Genomic DNA, 14,756 nt, shown 5'->3' on the forward strand with positions numbered 1-14,756 from the left:
GGGAGAGACCTGGTCCCTGGAGCAGGACACAGGTGACAGTGGCTTGTGGGCACAGCTCTTGTCTCTGTCCTCTGCCAGCAGCACAGTCCGCTCCGCTGGCTAACTTCTCACAGCCTTCAGGTCTTGGCTGGACTGTGCATCTTTTTTTTTTTTTTTTTTAATGTTTTTATTTATTTCTAGGAGAGAGAGAGAGAGACAGCGTGAGCAGGGGAGGGTCAGAGAGAGAGGGAATCACAGACTCTGAAACAGGCTCCAGGCTCTGAGCTGGCAGTCAGCACAGAGCCCGACGCGGGGCTCGAACCCACAAACCGCGAGATCATGACCTAAGCGAAAGTCGGACGCTCAACCGACTAAGCCACCCAGGCGCCCCTGGACTGTGCATCTTAACTCTAGGAACACGTTGGGGTCCTTCGTCCCGTAACATCCTTTGCTCCCTCACTGTGGCCCTGGTCACGTCGTATGTCGGTCGTCGGTGCTTCCGCCTGTCTCCTGCGTTGCACGGAGAGCTCTGTGGGGCCAGGAGCCACACGCAGGACCTGGCTGTCACGGGCAGTCCCAGGCTCTGGAGGTTGAATGAACGCAGGCTCTCAGTAGGCTGTACTGGCGCTGGGAAATAGAACACTGGCTATGGAAGCCGCGGAGGGTTGGGTGGATGGTGAGGACGTAACTCGGGGCTTGTGTTCGGTGACCTTTCCTTCTCCACCTCTCCCCCCACCTTCTAAAATAGACGGGACAGGGCAGAGTGGGATGACTGAGAAGATACACAAAGGACAGACATTTCAGACGTCCAAGATGGTAATTACATGAGAGCCTGCCTGTCTGGTTTCAGATCTTTTCTTACCTATGTGTTGATGTAATGTTTGTTTGTTTTGAGAGAGAGAGGGAGAGAGAGAGAGACAGACAGACAGAGTGTGAGCAGGGGAGGGCCAGAGAGAAGGAGACACAGAATCCGAGCAGGCTCCAGGCTGTGAGCTGTCAGCACAGAGCCCAACGCGGGGCTCGAACCCACGAACTGNTATAGTGATCTGTTGATTATTTGTCTCCCCCCCCGCACCCCGTAACCTCCCATCTCATCATGTTTAGTGCTGTTCTCTGTCTGCAGTTGTATCCGATACATAGTTGGGGCTCACCCAGTAAATGTTGGTGCAGTAAATGGGGAACACGTGAAACTTTTGTCTTACATCAATGCTCATGTGTCTGTTTTTATTTTCTCAAAAAGAAGCCTATGGTGCAGTTACGCCTGTAGGCTAGCTGCATCCCCGGAAGTGGACCTGTCAGGACAAAGGGAGAGTGCCTTTAACATTCTTAAAGACATGGCCAACTTGCCCTGCAGGAAGGGTGCGTCGATTTATAACCCCACCGGTGGAATACGAGCGGGCCTGTGTCCCTGGGTCTCAGCCAGTGCCGGGCATTACTTAGCACACGGTCAGTTCTCAGCCGACCGGAGGGAGAGACCTGGTCCCTGGAGCAGGACAGAGGTGATAGTTGGCTTGTGGGCACAGGCTGTGCTGCACTGCCAAGTGCACGGGACAGATAGGTCACGGCCCTTGGAGCCCCGAGGAGAGGGAAAGCAGTGAGGGCGGGCATCTGACAGCCTGCTGAAACTTGCAGTCCTGGAGCAGGGCTTTGAGAATGGTTGTGGCCTGGAAAAGGGGTCTGTGGCCAGACCCGGGGCTGCTGGTGGAGGCATTGAAGGCCCCCAGCAAGCACGTGGTGTTTGGGGGTCGGCTCCAGGAAGAGGCAGCCGCCTGTGGGGCAGGGGGCCTGGGAGCCACAGACATCTCCGCTCAGCGGGGCATGGGGCTCTGGGGATCTTCGCTCCCTTAAGGAGCTGGGCCCATTTCAGCGTTGTGGAAGAACGGACAGGGAGAAGAAAAACAGTAGGCAGGAGCTGGCATTTATTAGCCCTTCTTCTGTGCTAGGCCTCGGACTGAGAAGAACTTAACACATGAGGGGCAGGCACTCTCGTGAGCCCCATTTTCTAGAAGGGGAAATGGAGGCTCCGAGAAGGCCGATGACCTGCCTAAGATCATGCAGCAAGTAAGTGGCCGAGCCCGGCCTGCAGCTCAGGCCGTCCCAGCCTGTGACAGCGGAGCACTTGGGGAGAAGCCAGGGTTGAGCCCTGCTCTCAGGGCTTTGGCACAGGACTTCTGGAACATGGTCAGGGGCCAGGATCCTGCCTCGAAGGCCATTGGCCCAGTGTCTCCAAAAGACCTGTTGACAGACCAGAGCAGACTGGGGTAGCCATGCCAGCAGACGGTGTGAAGTGGTTGGCAGGGGCCCTGGGCCATGTCTGTGGCATGTCTCGCTCACCCTGGGCAGACTCCAGTGGGACGCGTGGTCCCCACGGTGGGGGGGGGGGAGGGTGGTAAAGCTTTTGCACTGGAGCCAGAGCTGAGCTGAGCCGCCCACTCTTGTCCCGAAGCTCCAGAAGTAGCTTCCTCCGCCTGCCAGAGACAGATGCTCTGGCGGAGATAGTGAGGCGCCACCTCCACCGGCAGCGTAGGGGACAGCACCTGCCTTAGGGCCGGGGAGAAGGAGCCCAGGGCTCTCGATGCCTACCTCCCCGCCCCCAACCCCGATTCGACTTCTCCCCGCAAGGCAGGGGCCGTGCTAGGCCCGAGCTGGCCCCTTTCGAATTGCAAGGGTTAAGACTCCTCCTCAGCTCTTCCGCGGTGGGCTAGGGGCAGGGGACTCTGGAAACAGATCCAGCATGCCCTGCTGCTGCTCCATTGGACCCTGGCTCGGGGTCTTCACGCCTGAAGAAGTGGCTGCTGCATGTTTTTGGGGGGGGAGGGGCTGGCGCTGATTGTCCCCGCGTGAGCGAGGGCCGCGCATCAGTGAGCCTGAGCCCTACTGCCTTCCTGTTTGCTCCTGTCTCCCCAGGCTCAGGTGGCCTTCCTCCAGGGGGAAAGGAAGGGGCAGGAGAACCTCAAGACAGACCTGGTGCGCCGGATCAAGATGCTGGAATATGCGCTGAAGCAGGAGAGGTGAGCCCGCCGCCCTGGGGCCCTGCCTTCTGAAGTCGGGCCTGACGGGAGGCTCGGGAGGCTGCGGCACCTTCCGGCTGAGGGAGGCTTGGGGTCAGGCATTCTCTTCCCCGTCACCCAGCGCTGTGGGGCTCCCGTGGGGGCACGGACAGGGTGGAGTCCGGGGTAACTGCTGGTAACAACATGCGTAGTGGCGGCGGCCCCGGCTGATCACTCACCACCTCAGTCCCCCTCCAGCCGCCTGATGGGGTCAGTGAGGCTTCCAGAGGCTGAGGATTTCTTCAGGGGCTCCTGGAGCTGGGGTAGCTCCCCACTGTCTGACTCCAAAGAGTGGGTCCCTCTCAACGTCCCGTGTGGTGCCTCTTCCACCAGGGCTGCTTCCTGGAGGCCGGGGCAGGGGCGACTCCGCTTCCGCGCTGGGGGAGCTGGCTGGGGGGACCCCGGGACCCGGCATGCCCGAGGTGAACCCAGTCCGCCCTTCTGCATCCGTCATCCAGTAATCCTTTTGCCCTTTCAGGGCCAAGTATCATAAGTTGAAGTTCGGGACCGACCTGAACCAGGGGGAGAAGAAGCCAGAACTGGCAGAACAAGGTACCCACCGTCCCATCCAGCCCGCTGTGCCCCCGCCAACCCTGACGTGACGGAGTTGTGCGGAGCCGGGCCACCTCCGCCTTACTTCACTCCACAGGAAGCAGACCTGGCCGAGTGTGTGTGTGGGGGGGTGCTGGGGAGGCTTGAACCCCACTCCGCACCCCTCTTCGTGGGCTGCCCTGCAGGGATGGCGGGGAGGGGAGATAGTGGTGAGGAAGCCTGTCCTGCCTGCCGTCCCTCTGTAAACGGAAGACAGTGTCCCTGATGCTCTAAGCTCCTGGACCAGGGCTCTTGTCACCAACAGGTGCCAGGTGGGGGGAGGTGTGTACAGAAGCATGAGAATGTGGAGGGGGACGCGCTAGGGGACAGAGCCACTGGGTGGGACTGGAGCAAGTGGCGGGGCGGCAGAGGCGACAGGCTGGGCGACCCACCAGCGGCGTTGCTTATACCAAACCCCTCCTGCCAGGACAGGACAGGACAGGAGCTCCACGGGGCGAGGGCTTTGTCCCCAGGGTGGCCCAGGCGCCGGCCAGGAGCCTGGCAGATGCCCAACAAATAGTTAATAGAATAAACAGACGGCCTGATTTAACCCTCACAGCGATCCCGAGAGATAGCTGCAGCTGTTATTAACTAATTTTCTCGGAAGAGGAAACTGAGGCTCGGGGACATAAAGCAGCTGTTCGGGGGCACACAGCTGGGCAACAGCGGAGCCCGGGGTCTGCTCTGTATACGCTCTCGGGACGGGGTCGGCTTCCTGCGCAGAAAATGAGAGTAGAGGGTGTTGGAGGCGAGAGGGTAGGTTTCAGACGCTGTCAGGTAGGGGCTCAGCGGGACCTGTGACAGTGACCCGATGGTGACCCACGAGGGCTTGAGGGCGAGGCAGGTGGCGGAGGTGACGGGTCCCCGGCGGCACCCTAACGCAGCCTGCCTCCTTTGTCTCCGCTCTGCAGTCTCCAATGGCCCCGTGGAGTCAGTCACCCTGGAGAACAGCCCGCTGGTGTGGAAGGAGGGGCGACAGCTTCTCCGACAGTGAGTGTGCAGGGCAGGGTGCGGGCTGGGGCGGCCAGAGCGACGCGCTTGGCTCCAGAGATGAGCTGGAAGAGTCCACGGTCCTTCCTGTCCCCGCCGGGTAGGGGGACAGAGCCATCAGGGTCCTTCCTGGCCTGTCACGCCTCGGGTGGAGCCTTGCCTGCAGGAGGCAGCCACGCGGGACCCTTGCTCTTGAGAGGTGACCCCAGGTGCCCCGGCTTTAAAAGAAAAGGGGGTAACGTTAAATTGTTTTTCGTTGTTAAAGAGACTTGTGGTTTTCTGTATTTATTTTATTTTTATTTTTTGAAGAAGTGGTTTTTTTTTAGGTTTCTTTATTTTGAGAGAGAGAAAGAAAGAGAGCAAGGGAGGGGCAGAGAGAGAGTAGGAGAGAGAGGATCCCAATCTGTCAGTGCAGAACCCGATGGGGGGCCTGAACTCATGAACTGTGCCATCAGGCCCTGAGCCGAAACCAAGAGTCGGATCCTTACCCGCCTGAGCCACCCAGGCACCCCGCATCCCCGATTTCCTTCAGCTAAACATCTGGACGTGTGTTGCTAGCTTACAGGGTGTGCAGGCGGTCACAGCAAAATGGTTGTGACACGCAGCACCTGCCGGGTGCCTGTCACGTGCCTGGCCCTGTGCTGAGCGTCGTGCCGCGTCGATGCCGCACAGACGTCGTGTGCAGGAAGGTCCTGGGCTCCCCCACAGCAGAACCGCAGGGAGGGCGTGCGTTTGCCTGAGGTGACCGCACTGGCGGGTGGAGGGTCTGAGAGGAGATCTCGGGCAGTCCACCCCTAGAGCCCCACTCCTCCGCCCCTGTGCTCCCCTGCCTCTCCCCTGCGGCGGAGGGAGCCTCAGACACAGCCAGGCTCTGGAGAGGACACACCAGGTGAAGGCAGGTGTGGGCGGGGCAGGCTGGGGGAGTCCCCAAGGGACAAGGTCATGGTGAAGGTGACAGGCTTCCCGAGGAGCCCCCGGAGGACCAGCAGGGGACTCTGGTCTCCTATCTTTTAAAGCCACAGATCCCCACAATTGATTTTACCTGCTGTTTGTAACTTTTCTTTTTTTTTTTTTTAAATGTTTTATTTATTTCTAGGAGAAAGAGAGAGAGAGCGTGAGCAGGGGAGGGTCAGAGAGAGAGGGAGTCACAGACTGAAACAGGCTCCAGGCTCTGAGCCGGCAGTCAGCACAGAGCCCGACGCGGGGCTCGAACCCACGAACCGCGAGATCATGACCTAAGTGAAAGTTGGACGCTTAACCGACTAAGCCACCCAGGCGCCCCTGTTTGTAACTTTTCGACCAGTCCCAGCTGGCTTCCACTTTTTTTACATTGCAGAAGTAATGAACCCTAATTTGTAGAAGTGAGTAGAGCAAGTTGTAAAGGTTTCTTCCACGTCTCGAATCCTTTACTCTGAAGGTTGAAAGTCGCTGCTGTTGAGTTTAGTGGGTGTTTTTCCAGGCCTCATGGGGGGCATAGTTCAAATATACGCTTGCATGTGGTCTTACAGTTTTGCTAACGGTAACACTTTTTTTGTGTGTGTGGATTTATTTTGAGAGAGGGAGAGAGTTCGAGCAGGGGAGGGGCAGAGAGAGAGGGAGACAGAGAATCCCAAGTGGGCTCCACACTATCAGTGCAGAGCCCGACGAGGGGCTTGATCTCATGAACTGTGAGATCAGAACCTGAGTCGAAGTCAGACTCTTATTGACCAAGCCACCCAGGTGCCTCAACGCTTTTTTTTTTTTTTTTTTAAGGAATTATATGGATCATGTAACTTATGTTTTGTGAAACTGTGTATTGTGGCTGTTTTGGTACTCTGCCTCCTTTATTTTTTGCCTAGTATCCCCATCAGTCATTTGTGGCCACAGTCCTCTGCAGATTTTGGCTCTTCTGTACGACATCCCTGAGAGCGTGTGTGGCTGCACTGTGCCTGTTTATAAAGGCTTCCCCTGGAAATAGACTTGAAAGTCAAACGGCGGGGTCAGGGCAATGCTTATTTAAAATACTGGTGTGCTGGGATGCCTGGGTGGCACAGTCTGTTGGGCACCTGACACTTGATCTCGGCTCAGGTAATGATCTCACGGTTTATGAGTTCAAGCCCCACTTCGGGTTCTGCACTGATAGCATGGAGCCTGCTTGGGATTCTGTCTCTCCCTCTCTGCCCCTTCCCTGCTTGTGTGTGCGCTCTGTCTCACTCTCTTTTTCTCTCTCAAAGTAACTACATAAACTTAAAAAAAGAAAATCTGAAATACTGGTGTGTGGGGTCACCTGGGGGCTCAGTCGGTTAAGCGTCTGACTTTGGCTCAGGTCATGATCTCACGGTTTGTGAGTTTGAGCCCCGCATCAGGCTCTGTGCTGACAGCCAGCTCAGAGCCTGGAGCCTGTTTCAGATTCTGTGTCCCCGTCTCTGTGAGTAGAGGAGTCTACTCACACTTTGCTTCTCTCAGAAGTAAATAAACATAAAAAAAAATTTTATTAAAAGAAATACTGGTGTGTAGTGTATTATTATTTTTTTTAATGTTTTATTTATTTCTAGGAGAGAGAGAGAGCGTGAGCCAGGGGAGGGTAAGAGAGAGAGGGAGTCACAGACTGAAACAGGTTCCAGGCTCTGAGCTGGCAGTCAGCACAGAGCCCGACGCGGGGCTCAAACCCACAAACCGCGAGATCATGACCTAAGCGAAAGTTGGACGCTTAACCGACTAAGCCACCCAGGCGCCCCCGTAGTCTGTTATTGTTTTAACGTTTATTTATGTTTGAGAGACGGGGCGTGAGCAGGGGAGGGGCAGAGAGAGGGGGAGACACAGAAGCCGAGGCAGGTTCCAGGCTCTGAGCTGTCAGCACAGAGCCCCGTGTGGGGCCCAAACACCTGAACCGTGAGATCATGACCCGAGCCCAGGTCGGACACTTAACCAAATGCGCCCCCAGGCGCCCCTGCAGCGTAGTCTTCGGTCACTTCTCCACAAAGGCTGAACCCCATCCCAGTTGGCAGCAGCCACCACTGTACACAAAGCCCGGAGACGCCTGACCTGCGCGGCGCTGTCTCCCTGCAGGTACCTGGAAGAGGTGGGCTACACGGACACCATCCTGGATATGCGGTCCAAACGCGTGCGCTCCCTGCTAGGCCGCTCGTTGGAGCTCAACGGGACCGTGGAGCCCAGTGAAGGCGGCTCTAGGGCCCCACCAGGCCCCGGGACGCTCGGCGGCGGCGAGTCGCTGCTGGTGAAACAGATCGAAGAGCAGATCAAAAGGTGAGCCCTTGGTGAGACCGGACAGGTCCCTCCGTCCGTGTCCTCTCCTCCGATGTCTGACAAGTCGACAGTGCTCCCCGGTGCTCTGGTGGCCGCTTCCCTCCTGGAGAGTATCATGGCTCCGTTCGTTCCAGCGCCTGTGGTGCCTTCGCCGTGGGTCCGCTGGGTCCTCTCCGGGCCCCCTGCGCGCTCTCCCGTGTGCCGTCGTGTTCGTACCGCCTTGTGCCGCAGCTCACGTCCCACCCGGTGCCTCTCCTGAGGCTCCGGCCTTAAGGTGCTCAGCACACAGAGCACCTGCTGAAGGCAGAGGCTGGGCGGCCACCCAGTACCCCTCTCTCCCCACTGTGGGGAGCGAAACGCACGGCCACCGCCCCGGGGAGCTCTTACTTGTCCATCGTCTTGCCGCTGGTAGGTCTTCAGCATCAGTGACTTGACATTTGCTGGCGCTCCGTGCCGGGCAGAAGGGCGAGGAGGAAGAGTGGTCGGGGCTGGCCCTGCTCTGAATGGGGCGGCGGGGCCTCTTCACCAGGCCACATCTGGGCAGAGACCCGTGGGAGGAGGCTTAGTGAATCGTGCACAGGCCAGAGGGAGAGGGGACAGCGATTGTGTCAGGGGCCCGAGGCGTGGCCCGTGGAGGAACCACGGCCGGGCGGGAGCGGCTGCAGGGAGCGAGCACGTGGGGGCTGTGGTCTGCGGTGAGGTTGAAATCTTGGGAGTCAGATGAAGTGGGCTGTACCGGCCACGGTAGGGAGCTTGGATTCCTCTCTACAGCTTGTGGGAAGGCCGTGGTTTCAAGCGGGGGTGTGACGCGATCTGGTGTGCTGGTCGCCTTGCAGAAGGAAGGGAGCCTCCTGCGTCATCCTGGCGAGGGGGAGGGCCCGAGCCGCGGAGGGGGCGCCAAGCGGCCCGCCTGTCTGTGGGTTTTCTTTTTAAAGGAGTGGCTGTCAGGGAGAGGAGGGAAGCTGGGAGGTGGCTTCAGGGTTTGGTCCAAGCAGCCTTGACTGCGGCAGGGGAGACGGCGAGCGGAGCGAGCGGAAGGAACATCGAGGGAGCTGTTGAGGGTGGGCGGAGTCCGCCGTTGGCGGCCCCAGTACAGGTGACGAGTGGCCAGCCTGGAGCTGGGGGGAGGGCTGGGCTCCGAACCCCCCTCTTGTTCACCAGTGTGCGGGCGGGGTTGGCACGCTAGAGGCCGCAGCCCGGGAGGCTGGACGGTGCAGCAGGGTGGCGGGAGGAAACCCCGGAGCGGAGCCCGGCTGCCGGGCACAGAGCAGCTCTTCCAAGAGGCCGCGGGTGCCGGGTTTGGCAGCCTGGAGGAAAGCTCTGTCCTCCGGGCGGTGTCCGTGCATCGGGGCAGTTGGCAGGAACTCTCCAGAGCGTCGGCCCTGTGGCCAGGAAGGAGGATGTTTGCATTTATCTGAACTTTGAATCCCACCCGGTTTTCTCCCTTGGAGTCTGGTTTGGGCAAATACCTCCTTTGTTAAAACCTGTTATCCGGTCGGAGGTGTTAGACGGTTGGCCAGGAGTGGAAATGGGAGGCCATCTGTCATTCGGGAGGGTGCAGGCCCGCTGCCGGCTGGGCTGCTGGTAGGGAGCTGGGCATTTGCAGAGTGACCGGTTCCTCTTCCCGCCAGGCGTGTCTGCCTCTCCCTGCCCGGCGCCCCGCGCCTGTGGGTTTGGCACCTGCGGGTTTGCCCGGGGCCGTGGGAACGCGGGCCGCCCTCCTGCCCCAGCACGTGGAGGTGTCCCTGGGCAGAGGCGGGGATCGCGGGCCGGGCTGTGGCCACCTCCCGAGTTTTGTCGCCTGGCGGGACTGACGCCCCCTCTGCTCCCCTCCCCCCATCACGGGCAGGAACGCGGCGGGCAAAGACGGCAAAGAGCGCCTGAGCGGCTCGGTGCTGGAGCAGATCCCCTTCCTGCAGAGCTGTGAGGACGAGGACAGTGACGACGACGACGAGCTGGACAGCGTGCAGCACAAGAAACAGCGGGTGAAGGTGCGCTCGCCGCCCCCAAGAGGGTCCCCTGCTTTGGGTACCGGTGCCCCCCCGGGTGCTCTTGGGGCCGGCTCTCCCGCCCAGCCCCTGCCTTGGGAACTCGTCAGGGCTGCCTCGTCCCCGCGCGCGTCTCCTCCCATCCGGCTGCTCACGTGGTCCCGAGGGGCCTGAACTCTCCAGACCAGCCCGCCACACGCTGCCCTGTCCCCGTGCTCTGTCCCTTGGGCCCGACCTCCATCACCCACACCAGGGGCGCTCCGTCTTCTCCCTCAGTAGGTTGTGAGCCCCACCAGGCAGGGGCTGCGTGCGTCCTCTCGCTCTTCTCTCCCCAGCACCTGGCACGGGTGGCGGCTGGGGTCAGCCTGGGGCCAGGTTGGGGCTCCTGTCGGGGACTTGGCAGTTCCGAGTGTCCGGTCTGCCCTGTGTCAAGACCTCGGCGCGGGCACTGGCCGCAGGGCAGAGTCCACATCTCAGCTTGGCTTCGAAATAATGGCCTGAGGCCCCTTTAACCCCTGCTCCTCGACTGCCAGAGCCACCGTGTTCCCGCCATTTCCGCGGCACTGTCCCCAGGCACGGTGCGGGCTCACCTGTCCGGTGAGCAGGCCTCGCTTTGGGCCTCACGGGCCCAGCTCTGCTCCAGCAGCAGCGACGTGGGGACAGAGGCCCCGGTCCCTGGCGTGCGGAGCCGGCGGCGGGCTTGTGAGCAGGCCTGCGCAGGGGGCCGCGCGCCCGCGAAGGGGCCTGTGTGCGGCCTTCCCGGCAGAGCCCCTCCGGGCCTCCTTCAGCCTCCCCTCAGCGGTCCTCTTCCAGGCCACCTCCCCCGCCCTCTCCCCTGCCCTCCCTCCCCTCCCTGCCGCGTCGCAGCCCTCTGGACCCCGACCGCCCTGGGTCCTCCCTGCCTGGTGTCCCCACGCCTGTGTGGGACCACGTCTGTCCTTGCCACGGCCTCCTCTGCAGGGTCGCCGGCGTGGCTCAGCACGGGGTCCCGCCCGGCGCAGGCGCTCCGGGCACCACGGAGCCAGGACGCTGGCGCCGGGTGACAGGAGCACCCGGGCGTTGCCAAGCCTGGGGCCTCGGATCTGCTCGGGGTCCCTCCTGCCCCCGGTGGGACTCGCGCTCCTGTACCTCCCCCTCCTCTGGGAGACCTGCCCGCTCCTCTCCGCTCCCCCCAGCGGAGCTCATCGCTGACTCGTCACACTCCCTTAGGCCTTTGTGTCTGTCGCCACGCTTGCCCCGCGGGCCCTGAGGGGGTGGCTCGTCTTACGGGGTCCCCAGGCCCCCTCTCGCACCCACCAGACCTTCGGTGACCAGGCCGTGCTCCCAAAGCCCTCCAAGACTCCCGGAGTGGCCGCTGGCCTGGCTCTGTGCCTTCGGGCACGTGATTCTCTTTGTCTCGGCTGCAGTTTCAGGGGCTCACCGTCCCCGGCTCTGGGTTGTTAACACGAGTTCGTGGCCAGGGAGTCCCTGGCTGCACTGCGGCCGGCCACGCCCAGGTCGCGGTGCTGGCAGTATGTGCGGTGCTGGGCACAGCGGGCAGAACAGGACCACGTGGGACACTTCTGTCGTGGGCTCTCGGGAGCGCCTGTTGATGCTCGCATGCGCCTGCCGAGCCCTGGCCCCACCAGGGCCTCTCTGGGCACGCTGGCCAGCCCTCCAGCCTAGGTCTTCTAGAGGGGACGGGGAGGGGGTCGCCAGGTCCTGTCCCCGTGGCTCTCCCCCACAGGCCAGCGGCCGGCCCCTTACGGATGCCCGAGCGGTTATGACTCCACAGATTCAGAGCCCGCAGTCCTGGGGGGGTTGGGGTGGGGATCAGCCACAGCGTCGAGGAGCCTGCGGTCCAACTGCGGCTGGCCTCGTGGGTGCCCGGGACTTGGTCCAGTCCGGGGACACTGAGGAGGGAGAAGATTACCCAGAAGAGGTGGTGTTTGAGGCCGCTGTCTGTCAGAGCCCCAGCGCTGGGGTGGGGTGTGCTCTTACACCGGCACTTAAAGCAGAAGTCGGAGGTCCAGACTGTTGTAGAAAGTCCTGGAACTCCCTTAAGCCTTTTTATGCAGCCACTAGGGTTGTGAGCACACAGCCCCTGGATGGCACTTTGTGTACGACATAGTGACGCAGGACCTCGAGGGGGCAGAAGGTCGGATGCAAGATGTCCTTGTGGAAGCCTGGGCCGTGTGGGGAGATGCAGGCGCGTGCGCAGGGGGTTGGGTCCGAGCTTGCGGATGGGGGTTTGGTTCTGACCCTGTGGAAGAGCGGCCGTGAGGAGTGCCCGTGCTCACCTGCCCGGCGTCCTGCTTCTCTCGCTGTGGGGGGTGGAGACAGTGCTGGGCTCGCTTGTTCCAAAAGCAGCACGCACTGGTTGTCCAAGGACACAGAGCTTCAGCCCCCCCGGAAAGTTCTAAGGGCTTGGCGAGCCCTCGGTAATCCCCGTGGTTCAGAGCCGCCTTAATGTATCAGGAGCGGCCTGCACCAGGGACTCGGGATGAGGGGCTTCACTGCTCAGCCTCAGTCTCCTCCTCTGTAGTATGGGAATAAGTGCAGTAATGCTGACTCTCCACGAGGTCGTGAAGCTCCACGGGTGAAGCTTGCTTGGTGCGCTGGAGGACGCACAGAGGCTGGCGCAGCGTGCCTGATGAGTGTCTGTCGCCGCCACCCCCGTGTCCCGCTTTAATCGTGCATCTCCGCACACTCGCTTACACACATAGGCACACACATCTCTCCCCTGTGCCCTGCAGCAGGCGGTGCTGTCTGACTCCCCTGCCCCCAGGCAGGCTTGCCCGGGTGGGGCCAGGTCGGGTGGCAGGGGAGAGGAAGCGACTCCCAAGCTGTGGGGCTGGCACGGCCCTGGGCCCAGCGAGGAGCCACCTGTGAAGGCTCCCGGCAGGGGGAGCACTGCCGCCACAGCGCGTCCCCCGCGGCCTCCGGGCCCAGGGGAAGGGCACCCGGGGAGGCCGGGGGAGCCGTGTCTGGTGCGGGACACTTCCAGGCAGGGCACGTCGGCTCCCGGGGAGCCGGTGGCGTGGGCCGCGGGCAGGCGCCTCCCGACCCGGCTGCTCTTCTCCGTGCCCAGCTGCCCTCCAAGGCCCTGGTGCCGGAAGTGGAGGACGAGGACGAGGAGGACGACTCCGAGGACGCCATCAATGAGTTCGACTTCCTGGGCTCAGGAGAGGACGGGGAGGGCGCCCCAGACCCTCGGCGGTGCGCCGGAGAGGGGGCCCGCCGCGAGCCGGGTGAGCCGAGGGCCTTCTGGCCCGCCGTCCGCCCCAGACGAGGCAGGAGCACGCAGGGCCGCCCGCAGCCGCTTCCTGGCCCAGGGTCTCTGCCGGACGGATCCGCTTCCTGAGAGGAGGGTGGCCGAGGCGAGCAGGAGTCCCGCACGGCGGCGGCCGGGCCCTCACCCCTGCCCTGGAAAATCCCTGTGGGGGTGCAGCCGGGCCCAGCTCTTCCTGGAGCGTCTGGTTCTTGGCGGGCCTCTGGGAGGGGACAGGACGAGGACCTGGCGGGGAGAGGCAGACAGGGCAGGGCCGCTTCCTCCTGTTTTGTGACTCTGAGCCCCGGGGCCCTCGCTGGTCACACGGGGTTGCTGGGGACTGAGTTCCCCGCGAGGCTGGCACCACAGAGCATCCTGACTCGGCGTACCGCCTCCGCGTGGCCCCCGCCTCGAGCCCTAGCGCTGCAGGTCAGGACTGCTGGCCGCCGCCCCCTGCAGGGGAGCGAGGCCCGCAGGGGCTGGGGCGCAGCGGAACACGGGCTCCAGCCCTGTGCTCTGTCCCTGCAGAAAGCCGGCGGGTCAAACTCCAGGGCATTTTGGCCGACCTTCGGGATGTGGATGGACTGCCCCCTAAAGTGACGGGTCCCCCGCCTGGCACACCCCAGCCCCGGCCACACGAAGGTAAGCTGCCCCCCCGCCCCCCGCCCGGCCCAGTCCCCTGGGGCCCATAGCCAAGGGGGGGCTGCAGAGCTAAGCCCAGGGCTTCTGTGTCCTCAGGGTCGGAGCCTGGCCTCTAGTCTGCAGCCTCCCTGTCCCAAAAGTTTGTCTGTCTGTCTGTCTCCCTCCTTTTTTGTCTGTCCTGCCCTGTCTGTCCGTCTGTCTCTCCCTGTCTCTTTCTTTCCAGCTGTGATTCTTGATCTTGTCCTCTCCCTGTCTCTTTCTGACTTCTTATCTCCCCCTCTGCCTCTCTCTGTCTTTCTCTCTCTCTCCCTGCTCCTCTCCGCCCCCTCCTTCCCCTCCCCTCCCCCTACCAGGTTCCTTTGGCTTCTCCTCAGACGTTTTCATCATGGACACTATCGGGGGCGGGGAGGTGAGCCTGGGGGACTTGGCGGATCTCACCGTCACCAACGACAACGACCTCAGCTGTGATGTAAGTTCTGGGGGCGTCCCGCACCATGCCCGCTCTTGCTGGGTTCTGACTGGGTGCTCAGCCTGCACTCGGCCCCTTAGCGGGAGGATGCTGTGAGGTCGTTCAGCAGCTCACCCCGTCTTACCGATAGGTGCGGACGCGCACTCGGCGTGGGGCTTGACAGGGTCACCGAGATGTGGGGTCTGGAAGACTGCAGGCGACACTCCCTCCCACCCCTGGCCTAGGCTCACCTTACATCCAGCGCCCCCGTGGGCTGGGAGCCGGGCAGGATGGCACCGGCGGGGGGAGGGGGCCTGGGTTGGCACGGCGCGGGGAAGTTGGCTTGTGCAGGAGATGGGAATCGAGCCGACCTTCACAGCCAGAAACCAGAAAGCCAGGCGCAAGAGGGGTCTGGTGGGCAGGCGGGCCGGGGTGAGAGGAGGCCTTAGGGCCCGTGTTCGGAGCCCCAGATCCACAGATGAGCCTCTGGCCACGCGGTCTCTGCATCCAGTGCATGTGCCTTTCCCCCTGGGGACGTTCACCATGGCTTTTAGCAGGGTCTCGAGCGGCGG

General features: G+C 62.1%; 1 protein-coding gene across 4 annotated transcripts in view; it reads left to right on the forward strand.

The window, feature by feature from the left end:
* Nucleotides 1-719: 719 nt before the first annotated feature.
* Nucleotides 720-14,756, forward strand: part of STRN4 (striatin 4) — a 20,814-nt gene continuing 6,777 nt past the window's right edge. The window contains exons 1-11 of one of the 4 annotated variants that reach the window (XM_077747426.1): nt 720-795; nt 1,220-1,338; nt 1,923-2,040; nt 2,887-2,990; nt 3,508-3,581; nt 4,532-4,610; nt 7,659-7,856; nt 9,706-9,847; nt 12,915-13,074; nt 13,623-13,736; nt 14,090-14,205. In XM_077747426.1, the coding sequence (XP_077603552.1) occupies nt 2,032-2,040; nt 2,887-2,990; nt 3,508-3,581; nt 4,532-4,610; nt 7,659-7,856; nt 9,706-9,847; nt 12,915-13,074; nt 13,623-13,736; nt 14,090-14,205 (996 nt within the window). In that variant the 5' untranslated portion in view covers nt 720-795; nt 1,220-1,338; nt 1,923-2,031. Of the gene's footprint in view, nt 796-1,219; nt 1,339-1,922; nt 2,041-2,886; nt 2,991-3,507; nt 3,582-4,531; nt 4,611-4,959; nt 5,972-7,658; nt 7,857-9,705; nt 9,848-12,914; nt 13,075-13,622; nt 13,737-14,089; nt 14,206-14,756 lie in introns of those variants that run through there. The other 3 variants (XM_077747425.1, XM_077747427.1, XM_077747428.1) reach the window with 3 other exon arrangements.

This window comes from Crocuta crocuta, unplaced genomic scaffold (assembly GCF_008692635.1).
Source record: "Crocuta crocuta isolate KB4526 unplaced genomic scaffold, BGI_CrCroc_1.0 scaffold334, whole genome shotgun sequence".
NCBI classification, from domain to species: domain Eukaryota; kingdom Metazoa; phylum Chordata; class Mammalia; order Carnivora; family Hyaenidae; genus Crocuta; species Crocuta crocuta.